This window comes from Dendrobates tinctorius, unplaced genomic scaffold, assembly GCF_039654945.1.
Source record: "Dendrobates tinctorius isolate UK_male_01 unplaced genomic scaffold, ASM3965494v1 ptg000013l, whole genome shotgun sequence".
NCBI lineage: Eukaryota > Metazoa > Chordata > Amphibia > Anura > Dendrobatidae > Dendrobates > Dendrobates tinctorius.
Window position 1 is genome coordinate 2,333,616 of NW_027361681.1, and position 26,539 is coordinate 2,360,154.

General features: G+C 45.8%; 1 protein-coding gene across 5 annotated transcripts in view; it reads left to right on the plus strand.

Annotated features, from left to right (window-relative positions):
* LOC141068060 (multidrug and toxin extrusion protein 1-like) overlaps positions 1-26,539 on the plus strand; it is a 234,623-nt gene that overhangs the window by 201,048 nt on the left and 7,036 nt on the right. For 4 of the 5 annotated variants that reach the window (XM_073558271.1, XM_073558270.1, XM_073558273.1 and 1 more), the window contains 10 exons: positions 5,374-5,442; positions 5,682-5,830; positions 6,166-6,208; positions 8,403-8,447; positions 9,643-9,740; positions 10,081-10,178; positions 21,741-21,854; positions 22,029-22,096; positions 22,283-22,391; positions 22,557-22,632. In XM_073558271.1, coding sequence (XP_073414372.1) covers positions 5,374-5,442; positions 5,682-5,830; positions 6,166-6,208; positions 8,403-8,447; positions 9,643-9,740; positions 10,081-10,178; positions 21,741-21,854; positions 22,029-22,096; positions 22,283-22,391; positions 22,557-22,632 — 869 coding nt within the window. The remainder of the gene's footprint in view (positions 1-5,373; positions 5,443-5,681; positions 5,831-6,165; positions 6,209-8,402; positions 8,448-9,642; positions 9,741-10,080; positions 10,179-21,740; positions 21,855-22,028; positions 22,097-22,282; positions 22,392-22,556; positions 22,633-26,539) is intronic. The other variant, XM_073558274.1, reaches the window with a different exon arrangement.

The following is a 26,539-nucleotide window of genomic DNA, read 5'->3' on the forward strand; positions in this document are numbered from 1 at the left end:
CCGTCTAGCCAGACGGGAATCCAGTACTTTCTCTACCTCATACTCCATGTTACCTTCAACCAATACAGGGTCTGGAGGTGCCACCCCCGGAACAACAGGTTTAACAAACCTCTTCAACAAAGATTTAAGGAACACATTATGGATTTTAAATGTGACAGGAAGAGCCAAACGAAAAGAGACCGGATTAATAATCTCCACAATCTTGTAAGGTCCAATAAATCTAGGCTTAAACTTAGGAGAAGCCACCTTCATAGCAATATTTTTTGATGATAACCACACCATATCACCAACCTTAAACTGGGGACCAATGGTCCTATGTGGGTTGGAAAACCGCTGGGCCTTCTCCTGGGAGAGAGATAACTTATCCACCACTTGGTCCCAGATCTGGTGCATTCTCTCCACCACAGTGTCAACACCTGGGCAGGCAGAGGGCTCCACCTGCCCTGAAGAAAATCGAGGATGAAACCCAAAGTTACAAAAAAAAGGTGACATCAAAGTGGCAGAACTAGCTCTATTATTCAAAGCAAATTCGGCCAGGGGCAAAAATGAAACCCAATCATCCTGATCAGCAGAAATAAAACATCTCAAATATGGCTCCAAGGTCTGGTTTGTTCTCTCTGTCTGCCCATTGGTCTGAGGGTGAAAAGCAGAGGAGAAGGACAACTGAATTCCCAGCCTGGAACAGAAAGTTCTCCAAAATCTAGACACAAACTGCGCTCCTCTGTCAGATACAATGTTCTCAGGAATCCCGTGCAAACGAACCACCTGTTGTAAAAACAGGGGCACCAACTCAGAGGAAGACTGCAACTTAGGGAGTGGTACGAGATGAACCATCTTAGAGAACCTATCACAAATCACCCAAATAACAGTCATCCTCTGAGAGACAGGCATATCAGAGATGAAATCCATTGAAATATGGGTCCATGGCCTCTTGGGGACAGGCAAAGGCATCAACAACCCACTAGAGCGAGAACGCGATTTAGACCGGGAGAACGTCCCACAGGACTGCACAAAATTCCTGACATCACGAGACAAGGAGGGCCACCAAAAAAACCGACTCCCCAGATCTCTAGTACCAAAAATACCTGGATGACTAGCCAAAGCAGAGCAATGAACTTCAGACATCACTCTCTTCTTCCACTGGTCAGGAACATACAACTTTCCACTGGGACAACGCTCAGGTTTGTCCTCCTGCAACTCTTCCAGAGCACGTCTCAAATCGGGCGAGATGGCAGAAAGAACTACCCCTTCGCCTAAGATGGTAGCAGGCTTGGTCACCACAGGAGAATCAGCAAGGAAGCTCCTAGAGAGGGCGTCTGCCTTGACATTCTTTGTTCCAGGAAGAAAAGAAACCACAAAATCAAAACGTGTAAAAAACAAGGCCCACCTAGCCTGTCTAGGGTTCAAGCGCTTAGCCGACTCTAGGTAAATCAAATTCTTGTGGTCAGTGAGGACCACGACTTGATGCTTGGCTCCCTCCAACCAATGTCTCCACTCCTCAAATGCCCATTTCATGGCCAACAGTTCCCTATTCCCCACATCATAGTTACGTTCAGATGGAGAGAACTTTCGGGAAAAGAAAGCACAGGGATTCATTTTAGATGTTACAGGATCCTTTTGGGACAAAACAGCTCCTGCACCAATCTCAGAAGCATCCACCTCTACCTGGAATGGAAGTGAGACATCAGGTTGCCGCAAAACCGGGGCGGAGGTGAATCTTCGCTTCAACTCCTGAAAGGAAGAAACAGCCTCCGGAGACCAATTTAACACATCAGCACCCTTTTTAGTCAAATCAGTCAATGGCTTGGCAATACTAAAAAATTTTGCTATAAATTTCCGATAAAAATTAGCAAAACCCAAAAACTTCTGGAGGGCCTTCAAAGAAGTGGGCTGAACCCAATCGTGAATGGCCTGTACCTTGGCCGGGTCCATTTCAATAGTTGACGGGGACAAAATAAATCCCAAAAAAGAAATCCTCTGTACTCCAAAAAGGCATTTAGATCCCTTGACATACAGGGAATTCTCCCTCAAGATCCGGAACACAGTCCGAATATGTTCCACATGAGAATCCCAATCCTTGGAGAAGATCAAAATATCATCCAGATAGATAATCAAAAATTTATCGACAAAATCTCGGAAAATATCGTTCATGAAGCACTGTAAGACAGAAGGGGCATTAGTGAGCCCAAAAGGCATCACCAGGTACTCAAAATGTCCCTCCGGAGTATTAAACGCCGTCTTCCATTCATCCCCATGCTTAATGCGAATAAGATTATACGCCCCCCTGAGGTCAAGCTTGGTAAACCAGCAAGCACCTTTAACTCCGGAGAATAGATCAGAAATCAGGGGTAACGGATACTGATATTTAACAGTAATTTTGTTGAGGGCACGATAATCAATACAAGGTCTTAATGATCCATCCTTTTTGGCTACAAAAAAAAAACCGGCACCCAAGGGTGACGAGGATGGTCTAATATGACCCTTCTCCAACGCCTCCTTAATATAGGATCGCATAGCCTCGTGCTCGGGTACAGATAAATTGAAGAGCCGACCCTTGGGAAATTTACACCCCGGGCTCAGTTCAATTGCACAGTCATAACTCCTATGAGGAGGCAGAGACGCAGACTCATTCTCACTAAATACATCATAAAAGTCCGCCAAATAATCAGGAACATCATGCGACTGAGGAGAGGTGGAAAACACCGGAGCCTCACTAAAGGCACACCGACAACCCCAACTCACCACAAACACAGATTTCCAATCCAAAACTGGATTATGAATCTGTAACCAGGGAAACCCCAGAACAACAGTATCATGCAGATTATGCAACACCAGAAATCTGCAATTTTCTTGATGGTCTGGGGCGACCCGCATTACCACCTGGGTCCAAAACTGGGGTTTATTTTTAGCCAAAGGAGTAGCATCAATTCCCCTCAAAGGGATAGGCGTCTGCAGAGGTGTCATCGGAAATCCACAACGTTTAGCAAAATCCAAGTCCATTAGGTTTAGGGCTGCTCCCGAATCCACAAATGCCTTGGCAGAAAATGTGGACAGGGAGCAGATCAGAGTAATAGCCAGAAGAAACTTAGGTTGAACACCCCCAACAGAAAACGTGTGTGCAAAGCGTTTCTCTCGTTTGGGACAGACAGAAATAATATGCGAGGCATCTCCACAGAAAAAACACAACTTATTACGCCTTCTGAACTCCTGACGCTGCTCTCTGGAAAAAACTCTATCACATTGCATAGGTTCAGACATTTGTTCAACAGGTGGCAACACCTCTCATGCAGCTTTGCGTTCGCGCAAACGCCGATCAACCTGAATGGCTAATGACATAGAATCGTCAAGACCAGAGGGAACAGGAAATCCCACCATAGTATCTTTTACGGCTTCTGACAACCCCTTCCGAAAGAGAGCAGCCAAGGCATTATCATTCCAGGTAGTAAGTACTGCCCACTTTCGGAATTTTTGACAGTACAATTCTGCAGAATCACGACCCTGGCTCAATGCCAGCAGGGTCTTTTCAGCCTGATCAATGGCATTAGGTTCGTCATACAACAACCCCAAAGCTTGAAAGAATGCGTTCACATTAGTCAGAATAGGATCATCTGGTTCCAAAGAAAACGCCCAATCCTGGGGATCGCCACGCAGCAAAGAGATGACAATTTTAACCTGCTGCGTGGAGCTCCCTGACGAGTTAGGCTTCAAGGCAAAAAATAATTTACAATTATTTTTGAAATTCAAAAATTTAGACCGATCCCCAAAAAATACATCAGGTGTAGGAATCTTTGGTTCAGCAGCATGTGAATGAGCAAGGTAGGCGGAAATTCCCCGCACTTCCGCAGCGAGCTGCTCCACACGATCAGACAATTGCTTTATCTCCATTGAGAGAAAAAAAAAATTCCCCCTACGGCCTCAGAGATATAGAGGAAAAAATATACACTTTTTTTTTTTTTTTTTATAATTCTTTCCTGCTATTGAGTACCCTAGAATCTGCGGTATGGCGGGTGATTCTGTTATGAATGAGTCACCATAGGAGGAAAAAGCAGAAATACAAGCTAAGTCCAGAAAACCAGAGAAGTTGGCAACTATCAGATTGCAGACCCCTAAACCTATCAACACAACTAGCAGTAGCCGTGGGGGGTTCCTACGATGCCCTAGACCCCTCGATCACAGCCGGAGAAATACATAGGCCTAAAGAAAGAAAGGGGAAATCTAAACTGCCCCAGAGCAGACCCCAAAGCAATAGGCAGCCCCCAACATATAATGACGGTGAAGCAAGATGAAAATACTAACACAGACAAAAAGATAGACTGAGCAAAGACGGGGCCCCAAAACTACCTAGATAGGAAAGGATAGGAAGGCTGCTGTCTGCAATCTGCCAAAACCCTATTAAAGACATAAGCCAACCAGCTGATATGAAAAAGGCCCTGAAGCAGCTAGGCTTCAAAAACTGAATCAGCACTCAGGTATTTTCAGAAGACAGAGCTAAATGAATTCAGCACACCCCAGCAGGGAATGGCAGAAATCCAGAAAAACAAAGCAAAAACAAAGTCAAAGCACAAAAGCAAAAGGCCGAGCAGCAAACTTAGCTTTGGAGGAGCAGGAATTCAGACTGGTCTCCAAGGATCCCACAGAGAAATCACCCGCAGGGCAGAAGGGCGTCGGCAGCATTATATCCAGTCCGTAACTCCACTCAGCCAGTCACAATCATCAGCCCCAGGTGTTTGACAATCAGGCTCACTACCTTTCTTTACCAGAAGAGGGAGTTCCTCGGGCCTCAGTAATGAAGGGGAAAATGAACTCACAACACTTGACCGTATGGAACGCAAAAAGTGCCCACCAAGCCAAACCAACTTGTGGGAGGGGCTTCTGGAAGCTTGGGGTGAAATTTCTCCAGATTACCTCAGCAAATTAACTGCTAGAATGCCAAAGGTCTGCAATGCTGTAATTGCTGCAAAGGGAGCATTCTTTGACAAAAGCAAAGTTTGAAGGAGAAAATTATTATTTCAAATAAAAATCTTTTTTCCGAACCTTGTCAATGTCTGGACTAGATTTTAGATTAATTTGGTAACTCATTTGATTAATAAAAGTAGGAGTTTTCATGGAAAACAATTGTCTTGGCGACCCCAAAATTTTGAACGGTAGTGTATATAATGTATCATAATAATTGTGATATTACTAAAGTTAACTGTAAACATGCAAGTGTAATATTGTTACTCTGGAACACCACCTGGAGGTTGCTCCAGAATCAAGGTCTTTTTGGGATTCCAGTTACTAGAGGGAAGCCTCCAAAAAAGCTTTTTCTCCTATATTTAAAGGCAGATAGATATGGATCCTATTTATATTCTTCTTCAACTGCTTCTCTTACAGATAGTAAATATTACGGGAATCGCAGTGGGGACAGGGTTGTCCGGTGCATGTGATACACTAATGTCGCAGGTCAGTAAATGTATCCTTGCAATTGTGCATTTAATACAGTTCTGGAAAATCTGTTAGCTCCTACTGGAAAGAGTCAGCAAGCTGGTTGTCAAGCATGCCCTTAGAAGCATAGCCAAGCTTCTATAATGCAGGGGCCAGTTATTCTATTGTTTCCTGGCGACAGCTAGCATTTCCCAGAATGCAGACACCGAACACGCAGGGGATGCAGGGAGATTTGGTAAAACAGATTTATTTTTCAGAACTATGGTAGCAAGAACCTGAAGATGATTGGCACCATCCTGCAGAGAGGGATCCTCATCCTACTCCTGTTCTGTTTCCCCTGCTGGGCCCTATTTGTGAATGCAGAACCAATACTTCTCCTCTGCCGGCAGGACCCAGAAGTGTCAAGGTGATACATATGTGCAAGGCCCGAAGGGGCAGATACTAGGGTACAAGGTATTACCTGTATTATGCATCACCAGCTGTGGCACCACCAGGTGAGATGTCAGGGGCCTGTCTCCCCCTGTACCAGACATTAATGTCCCGTCCAGCAGATAGTTGAATCTGGGCTTCACCAAAGTCCATCAGAATGCTCACTATCTGCGTCACATGAGGTCTCAGCATTGCATCACACACAGCCAGGACACAATACCGCAGAATGGAGACCACGGCCCACATCCCCACGGGGCATCTGTGTAATGAGACTCAAATGCCATCACTTATATCATGTCTTTTTCCTTATAGACTGACTCAGACTTACGTCTTCATATTCATTCCAGCCCTTCCGGTAAGAAGATCAGCATCTCACACCACCTGCTGAATGTAGACATGTACGGTGGTCCCAAGAGGAAAGGGGCACAGGGGTATAATGATACTGACACTCAGGGTACAGGATAATGATGCTAATGCTTGGGGTACAAGATAATGACACTGATATTCAGAGTATGGGATAATGACGCTGATACGTGGCGTTCAGGATAGTGACATCGATGCTTGAGATACAGGATAATGTCACTGACACTCGGGGTACAGGATAATGATACTGACACTCGGGGTACAGGATAATGATACTGACACTCGGGGTACAGGATAATGACGCTGACACTTGGGGTACAGGATAATGACGCTGACAGTCAAGGTAAAGGATAATGACGCTGACACTCAGGGTACAGGATAATGACAATGATGCTGACACTCGGGGTACAGGATAATGATACTGACACTCGGGGTACAGGATAATGATACTGACACTCGGGGTACAGGATAATGACGCTGACACTTGGGGTAAAGGATAAAAACGCTGACACTCTGGGTAAAGCATAAGGACACTTGGGGTACAGTTTTGTCTGTGTCACTACATCTCTTATGCTGTTACACTGCTCAAAAAAATAAAGGCAACACTAAAATACTGCATCTTAGATATTACTAAATGAAATATTCCAGTTGCAAATCTTTATTCATTACATAATGGGATGTGTTGAGAACAATAAAACATAAAATGATCAAACTTAATATCGCATGGAGGTCTGGATTTGGAATGATACTCAAACTCAAAGTGGAAAATCAAATTACAGACTGATCCAACTTCAGTAGAAATGCCTCAAGACAAGCAAATGATGCTCAGTAGCGTGTGTGGCCTCCACGTGCCTGTATGACCTCCCTACAACGCCTGGGCATGGTACTGATGAGGTGGCGAATGTTCTCCTGAGGGATCTCATCCCAGACCTGTACTAAAGCATCTGCCAACTCCTGGACAGTCTGTGGTGCAATGTGACGTTGGTGGATGGAGCGAGACATGATGTCCCAGATGTGCTCAGTCGGACTCAGGTCTGGGGAATGGGCGGGCCAGTCGATAGCTTCAAGGTCTTCATCTTGCAGGAACTGCTGACACACTCCAGCCACATGAGGTCTGGCATTGTCCTGCATTAGGAGGAACCGAGGGCCAACCGCACCAGCATGTGGTCTCACAAGGGGTCTGAGGATCTCATCTCGGTACTTAATGGCAGTGAGACTACCTCTGGCAAGCACATGGAGGACTGTGCGGCCCTCCAAAGAAATGCCACCCCACACCATTACTGACCCACTGCCAAACCGGTCATGCTGAAGGATGTTGCAGGCAGCAGATCGCTCTCCACGGCGTCTCCAGACTCTGTCACATGTGCTCAGTGTGAACCTGCTTTCATCTGTGAAGAGCACAGGGCACCAGTGGTGAATTTGACAATCCTGGTGTTCTGTGGCAAATGCCAAGTGTTTTGCACGGTGTTGGGTTGTGAGCACAACCCCCATCTGTGAACGTCGGGCCCTCAGACCATCCTCATGGAGTCGATTTCTAACCGCTTGTGCAGACACATGCACATTTGTGGCCTGCTGGAGGTCATTTTGCAGGGCTCTGGCAGTGCTCCTCTTGTTCCTCCTTGCACAAAGGTGGAGGTAGCGGTCCTGCTGCTGGGTTGTTGCCCTCCTACGGCCCCCTCCATGTCTCCTGGTTGTGCCTCCAGCCTCTGGACACTACGCTGACAGACACAGCACACCTGCTTGCCACAGCTCGCATTGATGTGCCATCCTGGATGAGTTGCACTACCTGAGCCACTTGTGTGGGTTGTAGAGTCCGTCTCATACTACCACAAGTGTGAAAGCACAACCAACATTCAAAAGTGACCAAAAAAAACTTCAGCCAGAAAGCATTGTTACTGAGATGTGGTCTGTGGTCCCTACCTGCAGAACCACTCCTTTATTGAGGGAGTCTTGATAATTGCCAATAATTTCCATCTGTTGTCTATTCCATTTGCACAACAGCGTGTGAAATTGATTGTCAATCAGTGTTGCTTCCTAAGGGGACAGTTTGATTTCACAGAAGTTTGAATTACTTGGAGTTATATTCTGTTGTTTATGTGTTCCCTTTATTTTTTTGAGTGTATTTTGACCCAGTCATGATTCCCCATTTCTAGGTGAAATATAATGGCTTCTCTGTTTTCTTTCAGGCCTCGTTTTTATACCAGATTCAGGCTAAATACTTACAGAACCAGGTACTGAGAACGCTGCGGTCCCAGACACGGGACGTCCTCTCACAGTGTAAATTTGGGGAGGTGTCTTGTCACACTCTGCGGTTTCTCATAGCAACCAGTCAGAACTCTTGTTTTATTTTCAAAATGACCTATGAAAAATAAGAGCTGCAGGTTGTTATGGGCACCTGCTTCCCATTGGCACAAATTTTGATACATTTTCCTTGGGATTGCTCTTTTACTTTAACCTATATACTCAGCCTCCTACTGACCATATACCGTATACTCAGTCCTAACATTAGCGCCACCAAGACGGTATACTTAGTCCTGACATTTGTGCCCCCTTACAGACCGTATAGTCTGTCCTGACGTTAGCGTCTCCTAATGACTATACCCAGTCCTGACGTTAAAGCCCCTACAGACTGTATACCACATACCCAGTCCTTATATTAGTGCCCTTACAGACTGTATAGTTAATCCTAACGATAGTGCTTCCTAATGACTGTGTATCAAGTCCTGACGTTAGAGCCCCTACAGACCGTATACAATATACTCAGTCCTGACATTAGAGCCCCTACAGACCATACACCTACAGATCGTATACCATATACTCAGTCCTGACATTAGCGCTCCAACAGACCGTATACAATATACTCAGTCCTGACATTAGCCCACCTACAGACCATATGTTCAGTCCTGACGTTAGAGCCCCTACAGACTGTACAATATACTCAGTCCTGACATTAGAGCCCCTAAAGACCATATTCTCAGTCCTAACATTAGAGCCCCTACAGATCGTATACCATATACTGAGTCCTGACATTAGCGTACCTACAGACCGTATACAATATCCTCAGTCCTGACGTTAGAGCCCCTACAGACCATATACCATATACTCAATCATGATGTTAAAGCCCCTACAGACCGTATGCCATATTCTCAGTCCTGACATTAGAGCCCCTACAGAGCATATATCATGTACTCAGTCCTGACGTTAGAGCCTGTACAGACCGTATACCATATACTCAGCCGTGACATTTGAGCACCTACATATCGAGTACCATATTCTCAGTCCTGACATTAGAGCCCCTGCAGAGCTTATACCATATACCGTACTCAGTCCTGACGTTAGCGCCTCCTACTGACCGTTTACTCAGTCCTGACGTTAGCGCCTCCTACTGACCGTATTTGTTCTTATCTTCATCTTGTCTTTCTACAGGGAGTTATATTTCCTCAAGTCTTATCTGGATTCATTGCCAACCTGTTCAATGCAATCATCAACTACATTTTCATGTACCGCCTGGGTCTGGGGATCATGTACGTACTGCTGGAATATTACTATGGGGGATTGTGGATGACTGCAACCTAAAACTGCTCCATAAATTTAAGACTGTACTCTTCCGTTAATGTTAATAATTTCATGTATCAGTTGGTAACATGATTCTCCAGGTCTCCACGATTAAGGCAATACCAAACTTATGTATTTTTTATTTTATTTTAGAGTTTCAAAAAGTCAGAACTTAAAAAAAAAAAGTCACGGAGCTTGAAGGATATTTATTGAAAATTTTAGGAATAGGAATTAGAGAGGCTGTCCATATTTTGAAGAACTCCTGTCCTGGCATCAGGTGTAGGAAAGTTTTTCTTTTTTCTCCCTCAGGGGCTCGGCCTTGGCCAATACGTTATCTCAGTACATCCAGGCGGTCCTGTTATTCTTGTACATCGTGTGGAGGAGGCTCCACGTGGACACATGGGGAGGTACCGGCCTGCAGAGCTCACATCTTGAATCGTATATTAGTACAATACTTGCTCTGCTCATTCTTTGTACTTAACAATTCATTCTTTTGTCCCCTGTTATCAGCCAATTCAGGCTTACTATAGTGTTCCTCAATAGGATGGCCAAAGAGATGTTTCAGGGCATCCACAGGTCTCAATTGTGCTATTTTTGTCCATTTTTTTCAAATTGGTATTGGTTGATATTTGTTGCGCCAAATTCTTGAATTGATGAATTTTGCATAAATTAAAAAAAAAAAATGCTATTTATTTTTGTTTTTAAACTTCTCAGCTCAAAAAGTTGAATTTTCTGCTAAAAAGTTGTAAATTTTTTCCTGAAACGTCTAGCATAAAATTACTTCCGGAGGGACATTTGCACCAAATTTTGCTACTTTTTAGGGTATGTGCACACGTTGCGGATTGTCCTGCGGATTTTGCTAAATCCGCAGGTAAAATGACCTGTGTTTTACCTGCGGATTTAGTGCAGATTTTGTGGGGATTCCACCTGCATTTTTAAACCTGCGGATTCCTATAATGGAGCAGGTGTAAAACGCTGCGGAATCCGCACAAAGAATTGACATGCTGCGGAAAATAAACAGCTGCGTTTTTCAATTTACATAGAATGGTACTGTACAACGCAGGAGAATCTGCTGCGGACCCGCAGCAGAATCCGCAACGTGTGCACATACCCTTAAAGTCTCTATTGATGAATTAGTCGAATATAAACTGCTCATAAAATAAAGGGAATACTAAAATATCACATCCTAGATATCACTGAATGAAATATTACAGTTGCAAATCTTTATTCATTACATAGTGGAATGCGTTGAGAACAATAAAACATAAAATGATCAATGTAAATCAAAATTAATATCCCATGGAGGTCTGGATTTGGAATGATACTCAAAATCAAAGTGCGTCACCAAACCACAAAACTTCAAAGTGCGTCACCAAACCACAAAACTTCACACAAGGCAAAATGAATAAAAATAATCTTTATTAGGAGATAATCTTTATTAGGAGATATCATAAAATATGAAAAAACTGGGCAAGCGCCACAGGTACGAAGCATTTCATTGCGAAACGTGGGTCGGGTGTGGTGGGTTCCGCAGGAGTGCACTCTAGGTAACTATGCCTTTTTATGTGTTTACACGTTGTCATTTTTATATTGTTATGCGGGGCTTAGGTCAAAGGAGGCTGACAAACCCGGGCCCCTGCGGAGTCCCTCAAACTAGGGAAAACCCTGTCTGACCCTCAACCCAGGGTTTTTGCTAAAGGTGCAAATGCCTGAGCCTCCAGCCTCTCCTTATCTCCTGCTCAGCCCTAAGCTGAACCCTCCACCCTCCACCCAGTGAGTTGTAAAACCACCAAAGCCCACACAGTAATGACAGACAGGGAGAACTCAAACCACACCGCGCCGCATACACACAGGACAATACTATAATGTGAACAGGGCAAAACAAAGCACAAATATAGGAAGGCGAAAAGGTAACAACGGATCATACGACACCAGATATGAATTTCTCTCTCCAACACCTCCTCTCCAGACCGGAACCACTTGGCACAAAACACAAGCTATAATCGGCGACGCCCACAGGCCAGCACGACTATTTAAAGACCGTGGGCGTGACCAAACATCCCACCTGATTTCCAGCTAGATTAACCCCAGATAACCTGAGTAAAATCAAGCCGGCGCCACTGAGGCTATAGTGGACGGAGATGGAACTACCGCTGCCTGCCGGACGCTGTGGTGTGAACAGCGTCCGACATGACAGTACCCCGTCTTCTACGAGGGACCCCAGGGCCCTCAAGACTCATAGGACCCGGCTTGTCCGGATGGCGGCGGTGAAAGGAACTGACCAGTCGATCCGCGTGTATGTCCGAGGCTGGTACCCAAGACCTCTCCTCCGGACCATACCCCCGCCAGTGCACCAAATACTGAAGAGTACGGCGCAGTACTCGAGAGTCCACCACCTTGGAGACTTCAAACTCTAAATCGCCATCCACCATGACTGGAGGTGGCATCGGCGTCGTGTCCACAGAGCCTACCACCTTTTTCAATAAAGACCTGTGAAACACGTTGTGTATCTTGTATACCGCAGGAAGCTCCAACCGATAAGCGACCGGGTTAAAGATGGCAGCAATCTTAAAAGGGCCAATAAATCTTGGACCCAATTTCAATGATGGAACTTTGAGTTTTATGTTTTTAGTAGCTAACCACACCCAATCACCCACACACAGGTCCGGACCTGGCAGGCGTCTAGAGTCAGACACATGTTTGTATCTTGCACTCATGCTCAGCAATCGCTGTTTCACACTCCTCCAGACCGATGATAGTTGAACTCCTAACCGGTCCTCCTCTGGGACGCCCCCAGAGACCCCCTGACGCAAGGTACAAAATTGAGGATGGTGCCCATAAACACAAAAGAACGGAGACTCTCCCGATGATTCTTGGCGGTGATTATTTAATGCGAACTCGGCCAAGGGAAGGAACGTCGACCACTCCTCTTGGTTGTCAGACACAAAACATCGCAAATACTGCTCCAGATTTTGGTTCATGCGCTCAGTTTGACCATTTGACTGCGGATGAAACGCCGACGAATGAGACAACTTGATCCCCAATCGTGAGCAAAAAGCTTTCCAAAACTTCGCCACAAACTGGGTACCCCTATCAGACACTATGTCCAACGGAACTCCGTGCAGTCTGACCACCTCCTGCACAAAGACCTGAGCCAACGTCTTCGCGTTGGGCAAGGAAGGCAACGACACAAAATGCGCCATCTTCGAAAATCGATCAACCACCACCAGGATGACCGTGTTCCCCGCCGAGGCAGGCAAATCTGTGATAAAGTCCATGGAGATTTCTGTCCATGGCCTACTAGGTATCCCCAGCAGCTGTAGAGTGCCAGCAGGACGGGTTCTGGGCGACTTGGCCCTGGCGCACGTGATGCAAGCTGTCACGTACGAAACCACGTCCTGACGGATTTTTAGACACCAGAAGCGGCGCGATACCAGTTCCAAGGTGCCCCTAACCCCTGGATGACCGGCCAGGACCAAGTCGTGGTGTTCCCCCAACACCTTAAGATGAAGACGAAGATGAAGGGGTACGAACGACTTATTAGCGGGAAGTCCTGGTGGTACCTCCTCCTGGGCCTCGGCAATCTCCGCCTCTACCTCAGTCGTGAGAGCCGAAACCACTACACCTTCCTGGAGGATGGGTACCGGATCTTCCCGAGGTTCTCCCCCCGGAAAACACCTGGACAAGGCATCCGCCTTGGTGTTTTTCGCCCCAGGATGGTAAGTCACCAGAAAGTTAAAACGTGTAAAAAACAATGCCCAGCGAGCCTGCCTGGGAGACAGACGCTTGGCCGACTCCAGATAGAGCAGGTTTTTATGGTCGGTGATGACTGTGACCTGGTGGGCCGCCCCCTCCAAGAAGTGTCGCCATTCCTCAAAAGCCAATTTGATGGCCAACAACTCCCTGTTGCCGATGTCGTAATTCCGTTCGGCCGGCGACAGTTTCTTGGAGAAGTAGGCGCATGGACGCAAATTGCTCAAGGACGAGCCCTGTGACAGTACTGCCCCCACTCCCACCTCAGACGCATCGACCTCCACCGTAAAAGGTTTAGATACGTCCGGTTGCACCAGAATGGGGGCTGAAGCAAAACGGTTCTTCAGAAGCTCAAATGCACGCACCGCATCCTCAGACCAGATAGCGAGATTGGTACCTTTTTTCGTCATGTCCGTGAGCGGTTTGGCTATAGTAGAGAAATTCTTAATAAACTTCCTATAATAGTTAGCAAACCCAAGGAACCGCTGGAGAGCTTTTAGATTACCAGGCCGTTCCCATCGCAGCACTGCTTGCACCTTCGCAGCAACCATTTTAAACCCTGCGGCGGACACAATATATCCCAAAAAAGGCAACTCTTGAACAAAAAACATGCATTTTTCGAGCTTAGCATAGAGCTTATTCTCACGGAGCAGCTGTAACACCTGCCTGACATGCTCTAAATGAGTGTCCTGGTCGCTCGAATAAATGAGGATATCATCCAGGTACACAATCACAAATTTCCCCAGCACATGAGCAAATACATCATTTATGAAATGTTGGAACACAGCCGGCGCGGTTGTCAACCCAAATGGCATAACTAGGCTTTCAAAATGACCCTCAGGGGTATTAAATGCCGTCTTCCACTCATCCCCGTGACGGACCCTTATGAGGTTATATGCCCCCCTGAGGCCAAGTTTGGAAAACCACTTCGCACCCGCCACCTGGTTGAACAAATCAGGGATCAGAGGCATCGGGTAGGGATCACGGACCGTAATCTGGTTTAACTCCCGGAAATCCAGACACGGGCGTAACCCCCCATCTTTTTTCTTAATGAAGAAAAACCCCGCTGCTACAGGTGAGGATGAAGGCCGGATGTGCCCTTTACTTAAACTCTCCGCAATGTAATCCTTAAGAGCTTGTCTCTCCGGACCTGAAATACTAAACATCCTCGCCTTTGGCAATTTAGCCCCGGGTTTTAACCTAATCTGACAGTCATAGGCTCGATGTGGAGGTAGTTCTGAGCAACCCCTCTCAGAGAATACGTCCGCAAAATCCAGCAATGCCTCCGGAAGGCTGGACTTCACGGCGGACACACATGTGGCCAAGCAATTCTCCTGGCAGAAACTGCTCCACTGGACTATGTCCTGGGTTCTCCAGTCAATCACCGGGTTGTGCTTAGACAACCATGGGAAACCCAGGACTATTTGTGCTGGGAGATTATTGAGTACCTTACAAGTAACCCACTCAGAATGTAGGACCCCAATGTGGAGTTTAACCTCAGCTACAAACTCAGTAATCTCCCCCTGTGGGAGGGGAGCGGCTTTAATGGTAACCACGCGAATAGGATGAGGGAGTTTTTCGATCTTGAAACCTGCCATGCGTGCAAACTCCTCATCCATGAGATTGGTGGCTGAACCGCTATCCACAAACACTGATATTGGTAGCTCTCTGCCCGCAATAATAACCCTAGCAGGGAGCATACATTGAGATACCATCATGGAGGATATGCATACGCTCAGTTGGGCCTCCTCCATACCCTCTGAGCTTACCAGTTTTCCGCCGGTGTGACTTTCTTTGGTAGCACAGGACAAGCATTTACATAATGATCTCTTTTACCACAGTAAAAACATGCTCCATGCTTCCTGAACCCAGGAACGCGGCGCAGCACATGCGATACCCCCGCGATTTGCATAGGTTCCGTGGGGTCACCTGCAGCAACCACACTGGCACCCCTGCTTTCCCCCAGAGGCAGCGTCTCCTGCGCCCCTTGACGCAAACGGCGATCAATACGAATAACCAAACTCATGGCAGACTCCAACGATGCCGGAGTCTCATACATCAGGAGGGCCTGTTTAACTCTTTCTGAGACCCCATGAATAAACTGACTCCGCAGCGCTGGGTCGTTCCACTGTGTGTCTACTGCCCAACGGCGAAATTCTGAACAATAGTCTTCCGCCATACGTTCCCCCTGACGGAGGGCGCGGATTTTAGATTCCGCCAAAGCCAATCTGTCGGGGTCATCATAAATGAGCCCGAGTGCTGAAAAAAGATTCTCAACCGAATGAAACGTAGCAGAGTCGGCTGGTAAGGAAAACGCCCATGCTTGGGGGTCCCCACTCAGTAAAGATAACACCAGACCCACCCGCTGAGCCTCATTTCCTGAGGAGACCGGGCGCATGCGGAAGTATAACTTGCAGGCCTCCCGAAAGATGACAAATTTGCTGCGTTCCCCAGAAAATCGTTCAGGCAGCGGAATCTTAGGCTCTGCACCTGCACCTGCAGAAGCCGCTTGCACATTAGCTACAACCAGGACCTGCTGCTGAACTGCCCCCTTCAACTCGGTGACCTGTACGGACAGCGCCGCCAACTGGCGGTTTATGGAAGTCATGGAATCCATGGAAAAATGTTGGGCCGATTATAATGTTATGCGAGGCTTAGGTCAAAGGAGGCTGACAAACCCGGGCCCCTGCGGAGTCCCTCAAACTAGGGAAAACCCTGTCTGACCCTCAACCCAGGGTTTTTGCTAAAGGTGCAAATGCCTGAGCCTCCAGCCTCTCCTTATCTCCTGCTCAGCCCTAAGCTGAACCCTCCACCCTCCACCCAGTGAGTTGTAAAACCACCAAAGCCCACACAGTAATGACAGACAGGGAGAACTCAAACCACACCGCGCCGCATACACACAGGACAATACTATAATGTGAACAGGGCAAAACAAAGCACAAATATAGGAAGGCGAAAAGGTAACAACGGATCATACGACACCAGATATGAATTTCTCTCTCCAACACCTCCTCTCCAGACCGGAACCACTTGGCACAAAACACAAGCTATAATCGGCGACGCCCACAGTCCAGCACGACTATTTAAAGACCGTGGGCGTGACCAAACATCCCACCTGATTTCCAGCTAGATTAACCCCAGATAACCTGAGTAAAATCAAGCCGGCGCCACTGAGGCTATAGTGGACGGAGATGGAACTACCGCTGCCTGCCGGACGCTGTGGTGTGAACAGCGTCCGATATGACATATATATATTTATGCCTTTGGTATCTGCGTTAGGGTTCTCATACTGTTGTGATATTTTTTATTTGTTTGCTATCTTGGACACATTGTTTTTTACATACTTGTATTTATTTGAGCATGCTTATGCTTTTACTTCTTACTATGTGTCCTAGGTGGCTCACAAAGGATTGCTATATACACTGTGTTCCAAATTATTATGCAAATTATATTTTTCTCTGATTTTCCTAAATAGTCGGTACAAATGACAGTCAGTCTAATAAAAGTCATCACCGGTTAGAGTATACATCAAATTTTATTGAAGAAACCTCCCAATAATAACAGTACAATCGCCAAAATGAATAAAAACTCAAATTGCACTGTTCCATGTTTTAAAGAACTGAAAATGCTCATTTGTGGAATTTGCAGCATTAGGAGGTCACATTCACTGAACAAAAAGGATATTTTGGCATTAAATAGCTTAACAGGCCAAGTTACATGTTAACATAGGAACCCTTCTTTGATATCACCTTCACAATTCTTGCATCCATTGAAATTGTGAGTTTTTGGAGAGTTTCTGCTTGTATTTCTTTGCATGAAGTCAGAATAGCCTCACAGGGCTGCTGTTTTGATGTGAACTGCCTCCTATCCCCATAGATCTTTTGTTTGATGATACTCCAAAGGTTCTCTACAGCAGGGTTCCCCAACTCCAGTCCTCAAGGCCCACCAACAGATCATGTTTTCAGGATTTCCTTTATATTTCACAGGTGAAGCAATTATCACCGGAGCAATACTAAGGAAATCCTGAAAACATGATCTGTTGGTGGGCCTTGAGGACTGGAGTTGGGGAACCCTGCTGTACAGGGTTGAGGTCAGGGGAAGATGGTGGCCACACCATGAGTTTATCTCCTTTTATGCCCATAGCAGCCAATGACTCAGAGGTATTCTTTGCAGCATGAGATGGTGCATTGCCATGCATGAAGATGATTTTTCTCCTGAAGGCACGTTTCTGCTTTTTATACCATGGAAGACAGCTGTCAGTCAGAAACTCTATATACTTTGCAGAGGTCATTTTCACACCTTCAGGAACATTAAAGAGCCCTACCAGCTGTTTCCCCATGATTCCGGCCCAAAACATGACTCTTCCACCTCCTTGCTGATGTCGCAGCCTTGTTGGGACATAGTGGCCATCCACCAACCATCCACTACTCCATCCATCTGGACCATCCAGGGTTGCTCGACACTCATCAGTAAAAAAAACTGTTTCAAAATTAGTCTTCATGTATGTCTGGGGCCACTGCAACCATTTCTGCTTGTGAACACTGTTTAGGGGTGGCCGGATAGTAGATTTATGCACCACAGCAAGCCTTTGAAGGATCCTACACCTTGAGGTTCGAGGGACTCCAGAGGCACCAGCAGCTTTAAATATCTGTTTGCTGGTTTGTAATTGCTTTTTAGCAGCCACTTTCTTAATCCAATGAACTTGCCTGGCAGAAACCTTCCTCATTCTGCCTTTATCAGCACAAACATGTCTGTGCTCAGAATCAGCCACAAATCTCTTAACAGTACAATGATCACGTTTATGTTTTTGGGAAATATCTAATATTTTCATCTCTTGACCAAGGCATTGCACTATTTGATGCTTTTCAGCAGCAGAGAGATCCTTTTTATTTCCTAAATTCCTTGAAACCTGTGCCCTGCTTAATAATGTGGAACATCATTCTTAACTAGCTTTCCTTTAATTGAACTCACCTGGCAAACTAATTATCACAGGCATTTGAGATTGATTTCAGTGATCCAAAGAGCCCTGATACACAATACCATCTATGAGTTTATTTGAAAAACAAAAAATTACATCTTTATGACACTTAAATCCAATTTGCATAATAATTTGGAACACAGTGTATATTAATTATAATATACTTCTACGGCACTTATGATGTTTAATTGGTAGTTCCATTTTCTTTGTGCATAGTTACATAGAACCAACATTGGTTTTTCATCTATATGTGCATGCTATACAACTGTATGACCATTAATGTATATGTGTTATTGGTCACTCCCTGGGTCACCCCCTTTTTCTCCTGTACCTGTGGTGCTTGCCCAGTTTTTTCATATTTTATGATATCTCCTAATAAAGATTATTTTTATTCATTTTGCCTTGTGTGAAGTTTTGTGGTTTGGTGACGCATTTATGTTTACTTCATGGCTTTGCTTTAGCGATATATTTAGGTGTTGTTCAAAATCAAAGTGGAAAATCAAATTACAGACTGATCCAACTTTAATATAGAAGAAATGCCTCAAGAGAAGGAAATGATGCTCAGTAGTGTGTGTGGCCTCCACATGCCTGAATGACCTCCCTACAACACCTGGGCATGCTCCTGATGAGGTCGCAGATGTTCTCCTGAAGGATCTTCTCCCAGACATGGATTAAAGCATCAGTCAACTCATGGACAGTCTGTGGTGCAACGTGGTGTTACCGGATGGAACGAGACATGATGTCCCAAATGTGCTTGATTGGAATCAGGTCTGGGGAACGGGCAGGCCAGTCCATAGCATCAATGCCTTCATCATGCAGGAACTGCTAACACTTGAAGCCTAGCATTGTCATGCATCAGAAGTAACCCAGAACCCAGTGCACCTGCATATGGTCTCACAATGGGTCTGAGGATCTCATCCTGGTACCTAATGGCAGTCATGGTAACTCTAGCTAGTACAAGGGGGTCTGTATGGCCCTCCATAGAAATGCCTCCCCACAGCATTACTGATCATGCTGGAGGATGTTGCAGGCAGCAGAACCTTCTCCACGGCGTCTCCAGACTGTCACATGCGCTCAGTGTGAACCAGCTCTCGTCCGTGAAGAGTACAGGGTGTAAATGTCAAATCTTGGCGTTCTGTGACAAATGCCAATTGCCGTGCACGGTGTTGAGCTGTAAGCACAACACCAACTTGTGGACGTCAGGCCCTCATACCACCCTCATGAAGTCTGTTTCTGACAGTTTGAGCAGACACATGGATGTTAGTGGCCTGCTGTGTCACGGACGTGGTTTGTGGAACCACTGTGCCACGGACTGCGGAGAGCCTGGAGGGGCGTGACTGTCGAGCACCTGACTTCACTAGAGCCTCTGATGGTGAGGTTAGACTTGGCTCCTGATGAACGCCAGGTGCCACTCCAGGACAGACCAACGGTCATGCAGCAGCTGGGGACTCAGAAGGACAGACTGGATGGAGCAGAAGGCAGAGTTTGTATCAGAGTGCAGCAGGCAGGGTCTGCATCAGGCAGGAACTTCACCAGAGTGCAGAAGGGAGTGGTATGCAACCTTACACAACATAGACTGCAAAACAGGAAGGTTGCTCAGGCATCTCCCCAGTAGGGAGGAAGCAATATATACATAATGCCTCTCAGCCATTGGCTGGGGAGGAAATAGCAAGTGCACACACTAGCCCTTTAAGAGGGCGGAAGCGTGCGCGTGCCCTAAGGACATGGCTGGAAGCTCTGGTGGGAGCATGCAAAGCATAGGGAAGGGAAGAAGCGACCGCAGCGCGGGTGAGTGAAGTGACACGCCGGAGACCCTGCCTTTCAGAGCAGTACTCCGGCGTGGTGCTAACATGCTGGAACTCATTTTGTAGGGCTCTGGCACTGCTCCTCTTTGCACAAATGAGGAGGTAGCCGTCCTGCTGCTGAGTTGTTGCCCCTTCCATGTCTCCTGGATGAGCTGCACTACTTGAGTAACTTCTGTGGGTTGTAGACACTGCCTCATTCTACTGTACAGTACCTCTAGGGGTGAGAGCAATGACAAAATGCAAAAGTGACCAAAGCAACAGCCAAAAAGGATGAGAACCAGAAATGGTCTGTGGTCAACGCTGCAGAACAACTCTTGCTAATTGCCTCTCATTTCTTCCTGTTGTCTGTTCCATTTGAACAACAGCAGGAGAAATTGATTCACAATCGGTGTTGCTTCATAACTGGACAGGTTGATTTCACAGAAGTGTAATTGACCAAGTTACATTGTGCTGTTTCAGGCTATGTGCCCATGATCCAAAACACTGCGTTCTATGGAATGCAGGTAAATCTGCATGTGTTCACTGACCTGTGGGGATTTACCGCATCCAATACATTCTATTGATGTAATTTCTGTTGCAGAGTCTAGCGTCTAAGCAAGAGAAATCCACAAGCTGTAGTCCTGAAAGACGCACCCCATGTCAGTGATCCACAGGTGGACATACACGCATAGTGGACATGGGACTTCTAGAAATCTCATCCACTATGCTGTAACATCTGGCCGCTGCGGTTTTGACGCTGCACAAATATGCAGCATCAAAACCGCAGCAATTCATGATCGTGGGAACATATCCTAAGTCTTCTCTTTATTTTTTGAGCAGTGTATTTGGAAACTCCAAACCTCGCCCGCAGTAGTGAATAAAAAATAAAATTAAAAAAAGGAAACATAAAATAACAAAATAAAAGGCGCTGAGGAAAAGAATACAGCGCAAATAAAAAACACGAGAAAAATACACGAAAAAAGGTGCAAATGCAATAATTAAATTGAGATGTTTTTAATGTTTACCATTTGCAAGATCTTTGTTAGCTGGCAGTGAATGGAAATGCTCCGGCATACATCATGACTTAATGAAAAGTCTCTGCTCACGTGTTGTTTCCAGATTTTTGTTCCTACAATCGATGTACCGGACGCCATAATGGGGTCAGTCTGGTTTCCACCACAGTGTTTGGTATTTTTGGCCAGATGTGTCCATGTGAACAAAACCTGACAAGACCCAACACATCTCACAGTTGAGGGTTTGTTACAATTGCATCAGTCTACACAATACTCTGTGAAATAAACAGGTTACTTGTCCTGACAGTTTGTTGCAGTGTATCAGTGCAGAGAATGACAGATTACCATTGTTTCCATTCATTGATATCAAACAGACATGAGAAATGAATATAAAATTAGTCTGAAGCATGGTGAATGGGGCCTAACTGCAGCTTTTCCCAGGGTGGTCCGTGGCCTGCTTTGAGGACTGGGGTCCCTTCATCCGTCTCGCCATTCCCAGCATGCTCATGGTCTGTATAGAGTGGTGGGCATTTGAGATTGGAACCATATTGTCCGGTAAGTTACAGGCGACTCTCTGTAATCTGGCCAGATGCCATACTGCATCCTTATTCCTTGTATGCTCCTTGGGATAAGCGGTGCCAGGCAGCCACGTCTCCCCAAGTGTATGCCAATCCCAGACGGGCCCTGTAATCATACATAGCGGGCTATAATAATTCTCCATCCCCTCAGGGATCCTCAGCATGGAAGATCTCGGGGCTCAAACGATTATCTATCAGCTGGCGATCATTGCCTTCATGGTAAGGACCCCCATTCTTTCCTCTCATCTTACCCTCTTCTGTGCCCACCATGTATTATCCCCTGCCATGATTCATGAGAAGCAGCCCCTAACTGAGAAGTCCCAGAGGGACCGGAGGGTCCACACAGAGCAGAATCCGCTGTGGCGGCAGCAGGTCTTATAATACTGCACTATTTCTGCTCTACAGGTGCCACTTGGGTTCAGCGTCGCGGCCAGCGTCCAGGTTGGTCATGCCCTTGGGGCAGGAGACATTGTACAAGCCAAGAAATCAATGGTTGTTGCCATATCAATGACAGGTGATGAAGAAAATAGCTACACAAACATCTACTGAGCCTTCTGAAACACTCTGTGCTGCTGTGGCTTCTATCCGTAGCTGCCATCCCACTTTTCCACAATTCTTGCCCTGTCCTTACTAATGTTATCATGTGTACAGTCCTCTCAAATAGCCTTTTTTTCTATAGAATCCTGTGCCCTGATCTCTACCATTCTGCTAATCAGCCTGAAGAACGTGATTGCCTACATATTCACTTCAGATGAGTAAGAGGGGGCAATGTTCTTTTAAACGTATCATCACAGGATGTGCAATATCCGAGTAGATAAAGCACCATGGTTCATGCTTTGCGCAGTCTGGAGAATGCTCTGATGCTTCAGTGTGTATGCTGTCTATGAAGCTTGGCACTGGAAACAGTCAGCAAGCTATGACTCTACAGTGCTATCACTCTAAAGCTGTTAGTCTGTCCTACATTAGATGAGTGCACGTAATCAGTGCAGGATCAGTAGTGTACGTACACAGTGACTGCACCAGCAGAATAGTGAGTGCAGCTCTGGGGTATAATACAGGATGTAACTCAGGATCAGTAATGTAATGTAATGTATGTACACAATGACTGCACCAGCAGAATAGTGAGTGCAGTTCTGGGGTATAATACAGGATGTAACTCAGCATCAGTAATGTATGTACACAGTGACTGCCCCAGCAGAATAGTGAGTGCAGCTCTGGGGTATAATACAGGATGTAACTCAGGATCAGTATTGTAATGTATGTACACAGTGACTGCACCAGCAGAATAGTGAGTGCAGCTCTGGGGTATAATACAGGATGTAACTCAGGATCAGTAATGTACGTACACAGTGACTGCACCAGCAGAATAGTGAGTGCAGCTCTGGGGTATAATACAGGATGTAACTCAGGATCAGTACAGGATCAATAATGTACACAGTGTCTGCACCAGCAGAATAGAGAGTGCAGCTCTGGGGTATAATACAGGATGTAACTCAGGATCAGTAATGTAATGTATGTACCCAGTGACTGCACCAGCAGAATAGTGAGTGCAGCTCTGGGGTATAATACAGGATGTAACTCAGGATCAGTAATGTAATGTATGTACACAATGACTGCACCAGCAGAATAGTGAGTGCAGTTCTGGGGTATAATACAGGATGTAACTCAGCATCAGTAATGTATGTACACAGTGACTGCCCCAGCAGAATAGTGAGTGCAGCTCTGGGGTATAATACAGGATGTAACTCAGGATCAGTAGTGTAATGTATGTACACAGTGACTGCACCAGCAGAATAGTGAGTGCAGCTCTGGGGTATAATACAGGATGTAACTCAGGATCAGTAATGTACGTACACAGTGACTGCACCAGCAGAATAGTGAGTGCAGCTCTGGGGTATAATACAGGATGTAACTCAGGATCAGTACAGGATCAATAATGTACACAGTGTCTGCACCAGCAGAATAGAGAGTCCAGCTCTGGGGTATAATACAGGATGTAACTCAGGATCAGTAATGTAATGTATGTACCCAGTGACTGCACCAGCAGAATAGTGAGTGCAGCTCTGGGGTATAATACAGGATGTAACTCAGGATCAGTAATGTATGTACACAGTGACTGCACCAGCAGAATAGTGAGTGCAGCTCTGGGGTATAATACAGGATGTAGCTCAGGATCAGTAATGTAATGTATGTACCCAGTGACTGCACCAGCAGAATAGTGAGTGCAGCTCTGGGGTATAATACAGGATGTAACTCAGGATCAGTAATGTATGTACACAGTGACTGCACCAGCAGAATAGTGAGTGCAGCTCTGGGGTATAATACAGGATGTAACTCAGGATCAGTAGTGTATGTACACAGTGACTACACCAGCAGTATAGTGAGTGGAGCTCTGGGGTATAATACAGGATGTAACTCAGGATCAGTAATGTATGTACACAGTGACTGCACCAGCAGAATAGTGAGTGCAGCTCTGGAGTATAATACAGGATGTAACTCAGCATCAGTAATGTATGTACACAGTGACTGCACCAGCAGAATAGTGAGTGCAGCTCTGGGGTATAATACAGGATGTAACTCAGGATCAGTAATGTAATGTATGTACACAGTGACTGCACCAGCAGAATAGTGAGTGCAGCTCTGGGGTATAATACAGGATGTAACTCAGGATCAGTAATGTATGTACACAGTGACTGCACCAGCAGAATAGTGAGTGCAGCTCTGGGGTATAATACAGGATGTAACTCAGGATCAGTCCAGGATCAATAATGTACACAGTGACTACACCAGCAGAATAGTGAGTGCAGCTCTGGGGTATAATACAGGATGTAACTCAGGATCAGTACAGGATCAGTAATGTACAGTGACTGCACCAGCAGAATAGTGAGTGCAGCTCTGGGGTATAATACAGGATGTAACTCAGGATCAGTACAGGATAAGTAATGTATGTACACAGTGAGTGCAGCTCTGGGGTATAATACAGGATGTAACTCAGGATCAGTAGTGTATGTACACAGTGACTACACCAGCAGTATAGTGAGTGGAGCTCTGGGGTATAATACAGGATGTAACTCAGGATCAGTAATGTATGTACACAGTGACTGCACCAGCAGAATAGTGAGTGCAGCTCTGGAGTATAATACAGGATGTAACTCAGCATCAGTAATGTATGTACACAGTGACTGCACCAGCAGAATAGTGAGTGCAGCTCTGGGGTATAATACAGGATGTAACTCAGGATCAGTAATGTAATGTATGTACACAGTGACTGCACCAGCAGAATAGTGAGTGCAGCTCTGGGGTATAATACAGGATGTAACTCAGGATCAGTAATGTATGTACACAGTGACTGCACCAGCAGAATAGTGAGTGCAGCTCTGGGGTATAATACAGGATGTAACTCAGGATCAGTCCAGGATCAATAATGTACACAGTGACTACACCAGCAGAATAGTGAGTGCAGCTCTGGGGTATAATACAGGATGTAACTCAGGATCAGTACAGGATCAGTAATGTACAGTGACTGCACCAGCAGAATAGTGAGTGCAGCTCTGGGGTATAATACAGGATGTAACTCAGGATCAGTAATGTACGTACACAGTGACTGCACCAGCAGAATAGTGAGTGCAGCTCTGGGGTATAATACAGGATGTAACTCAGGATCAGTAATGTACAGTGACTGCACCAGCAGAATAGTGAGTGCAGCTCTGGGGTATAATACAGGATGTAACTCAGGATCAGTAATGTACGTACACAGTGACTGCACCAGCAGAATAGTGAGTGCAGCTCTGGGGTATAATACAGGATGTAACTCAGGATCAGTACAGGATCAATAATGTACACAGTGTCTGCACCAGCAGAATAGAGAGTCCAGCTCTGGGGTATAATACAGGATGTAACTCAGGATCAGTAATGTAATGTATGTACCCAGTGACTGCACCAGCAGAATAGTGAGTGCAGCTCTGGGGTATAATACAGGATGTAACTCAGGATCAGTAATGTATGTACACAGTGACTGCACCAGCAGAATAGTGAGTGCAGCTCTGGGGTATAATACAGGATGTAACTCAGGATCAGTAATGTACGTACACAGTGACTGCACCAGCAGAATAGTGAGTGCAGCTCTGGGGTATAATACAGGATGTAACTCAGGATCAGTACAGGATCAATAATGTACACAGTGTCTGCACCAGCAGAATAGAGAGTCCAGCTCTGGGGTATAATACAGGATGTAACTCAGGATCAGTAATGTAATGTATGTACCCAGTGACTGCACCAGCAGAATAGTGAGTGCAGCTCTGGGGTATAATACAGGATGTAACTCAGGATCAGTAATGTATGTACCCAGTGACTGCACCAGCAGAATAGTGAGTGCAGCTCTGGGGTATAATACAGGATGTAACTCAGGATCAGTAATGTATGTACACAGTGACTGCACCAGCAGAATAGTGAGTGCAGCTCTGGGGTATAATACAGGATGTAACTCAGGATCAGTAATGTACGTACACAGTGACTGCACCAGCAGAATAGTGAGTGCAGCTCTGGGGTATAATACAGGATGTAACTCAGGATCAGTACAGGATCAATAATGTACACAGTGTCTGCACCAGCAGAATAGAGAGTCCAGCTCTGGGGTATAATACAGGATGTAACTCAGGATCA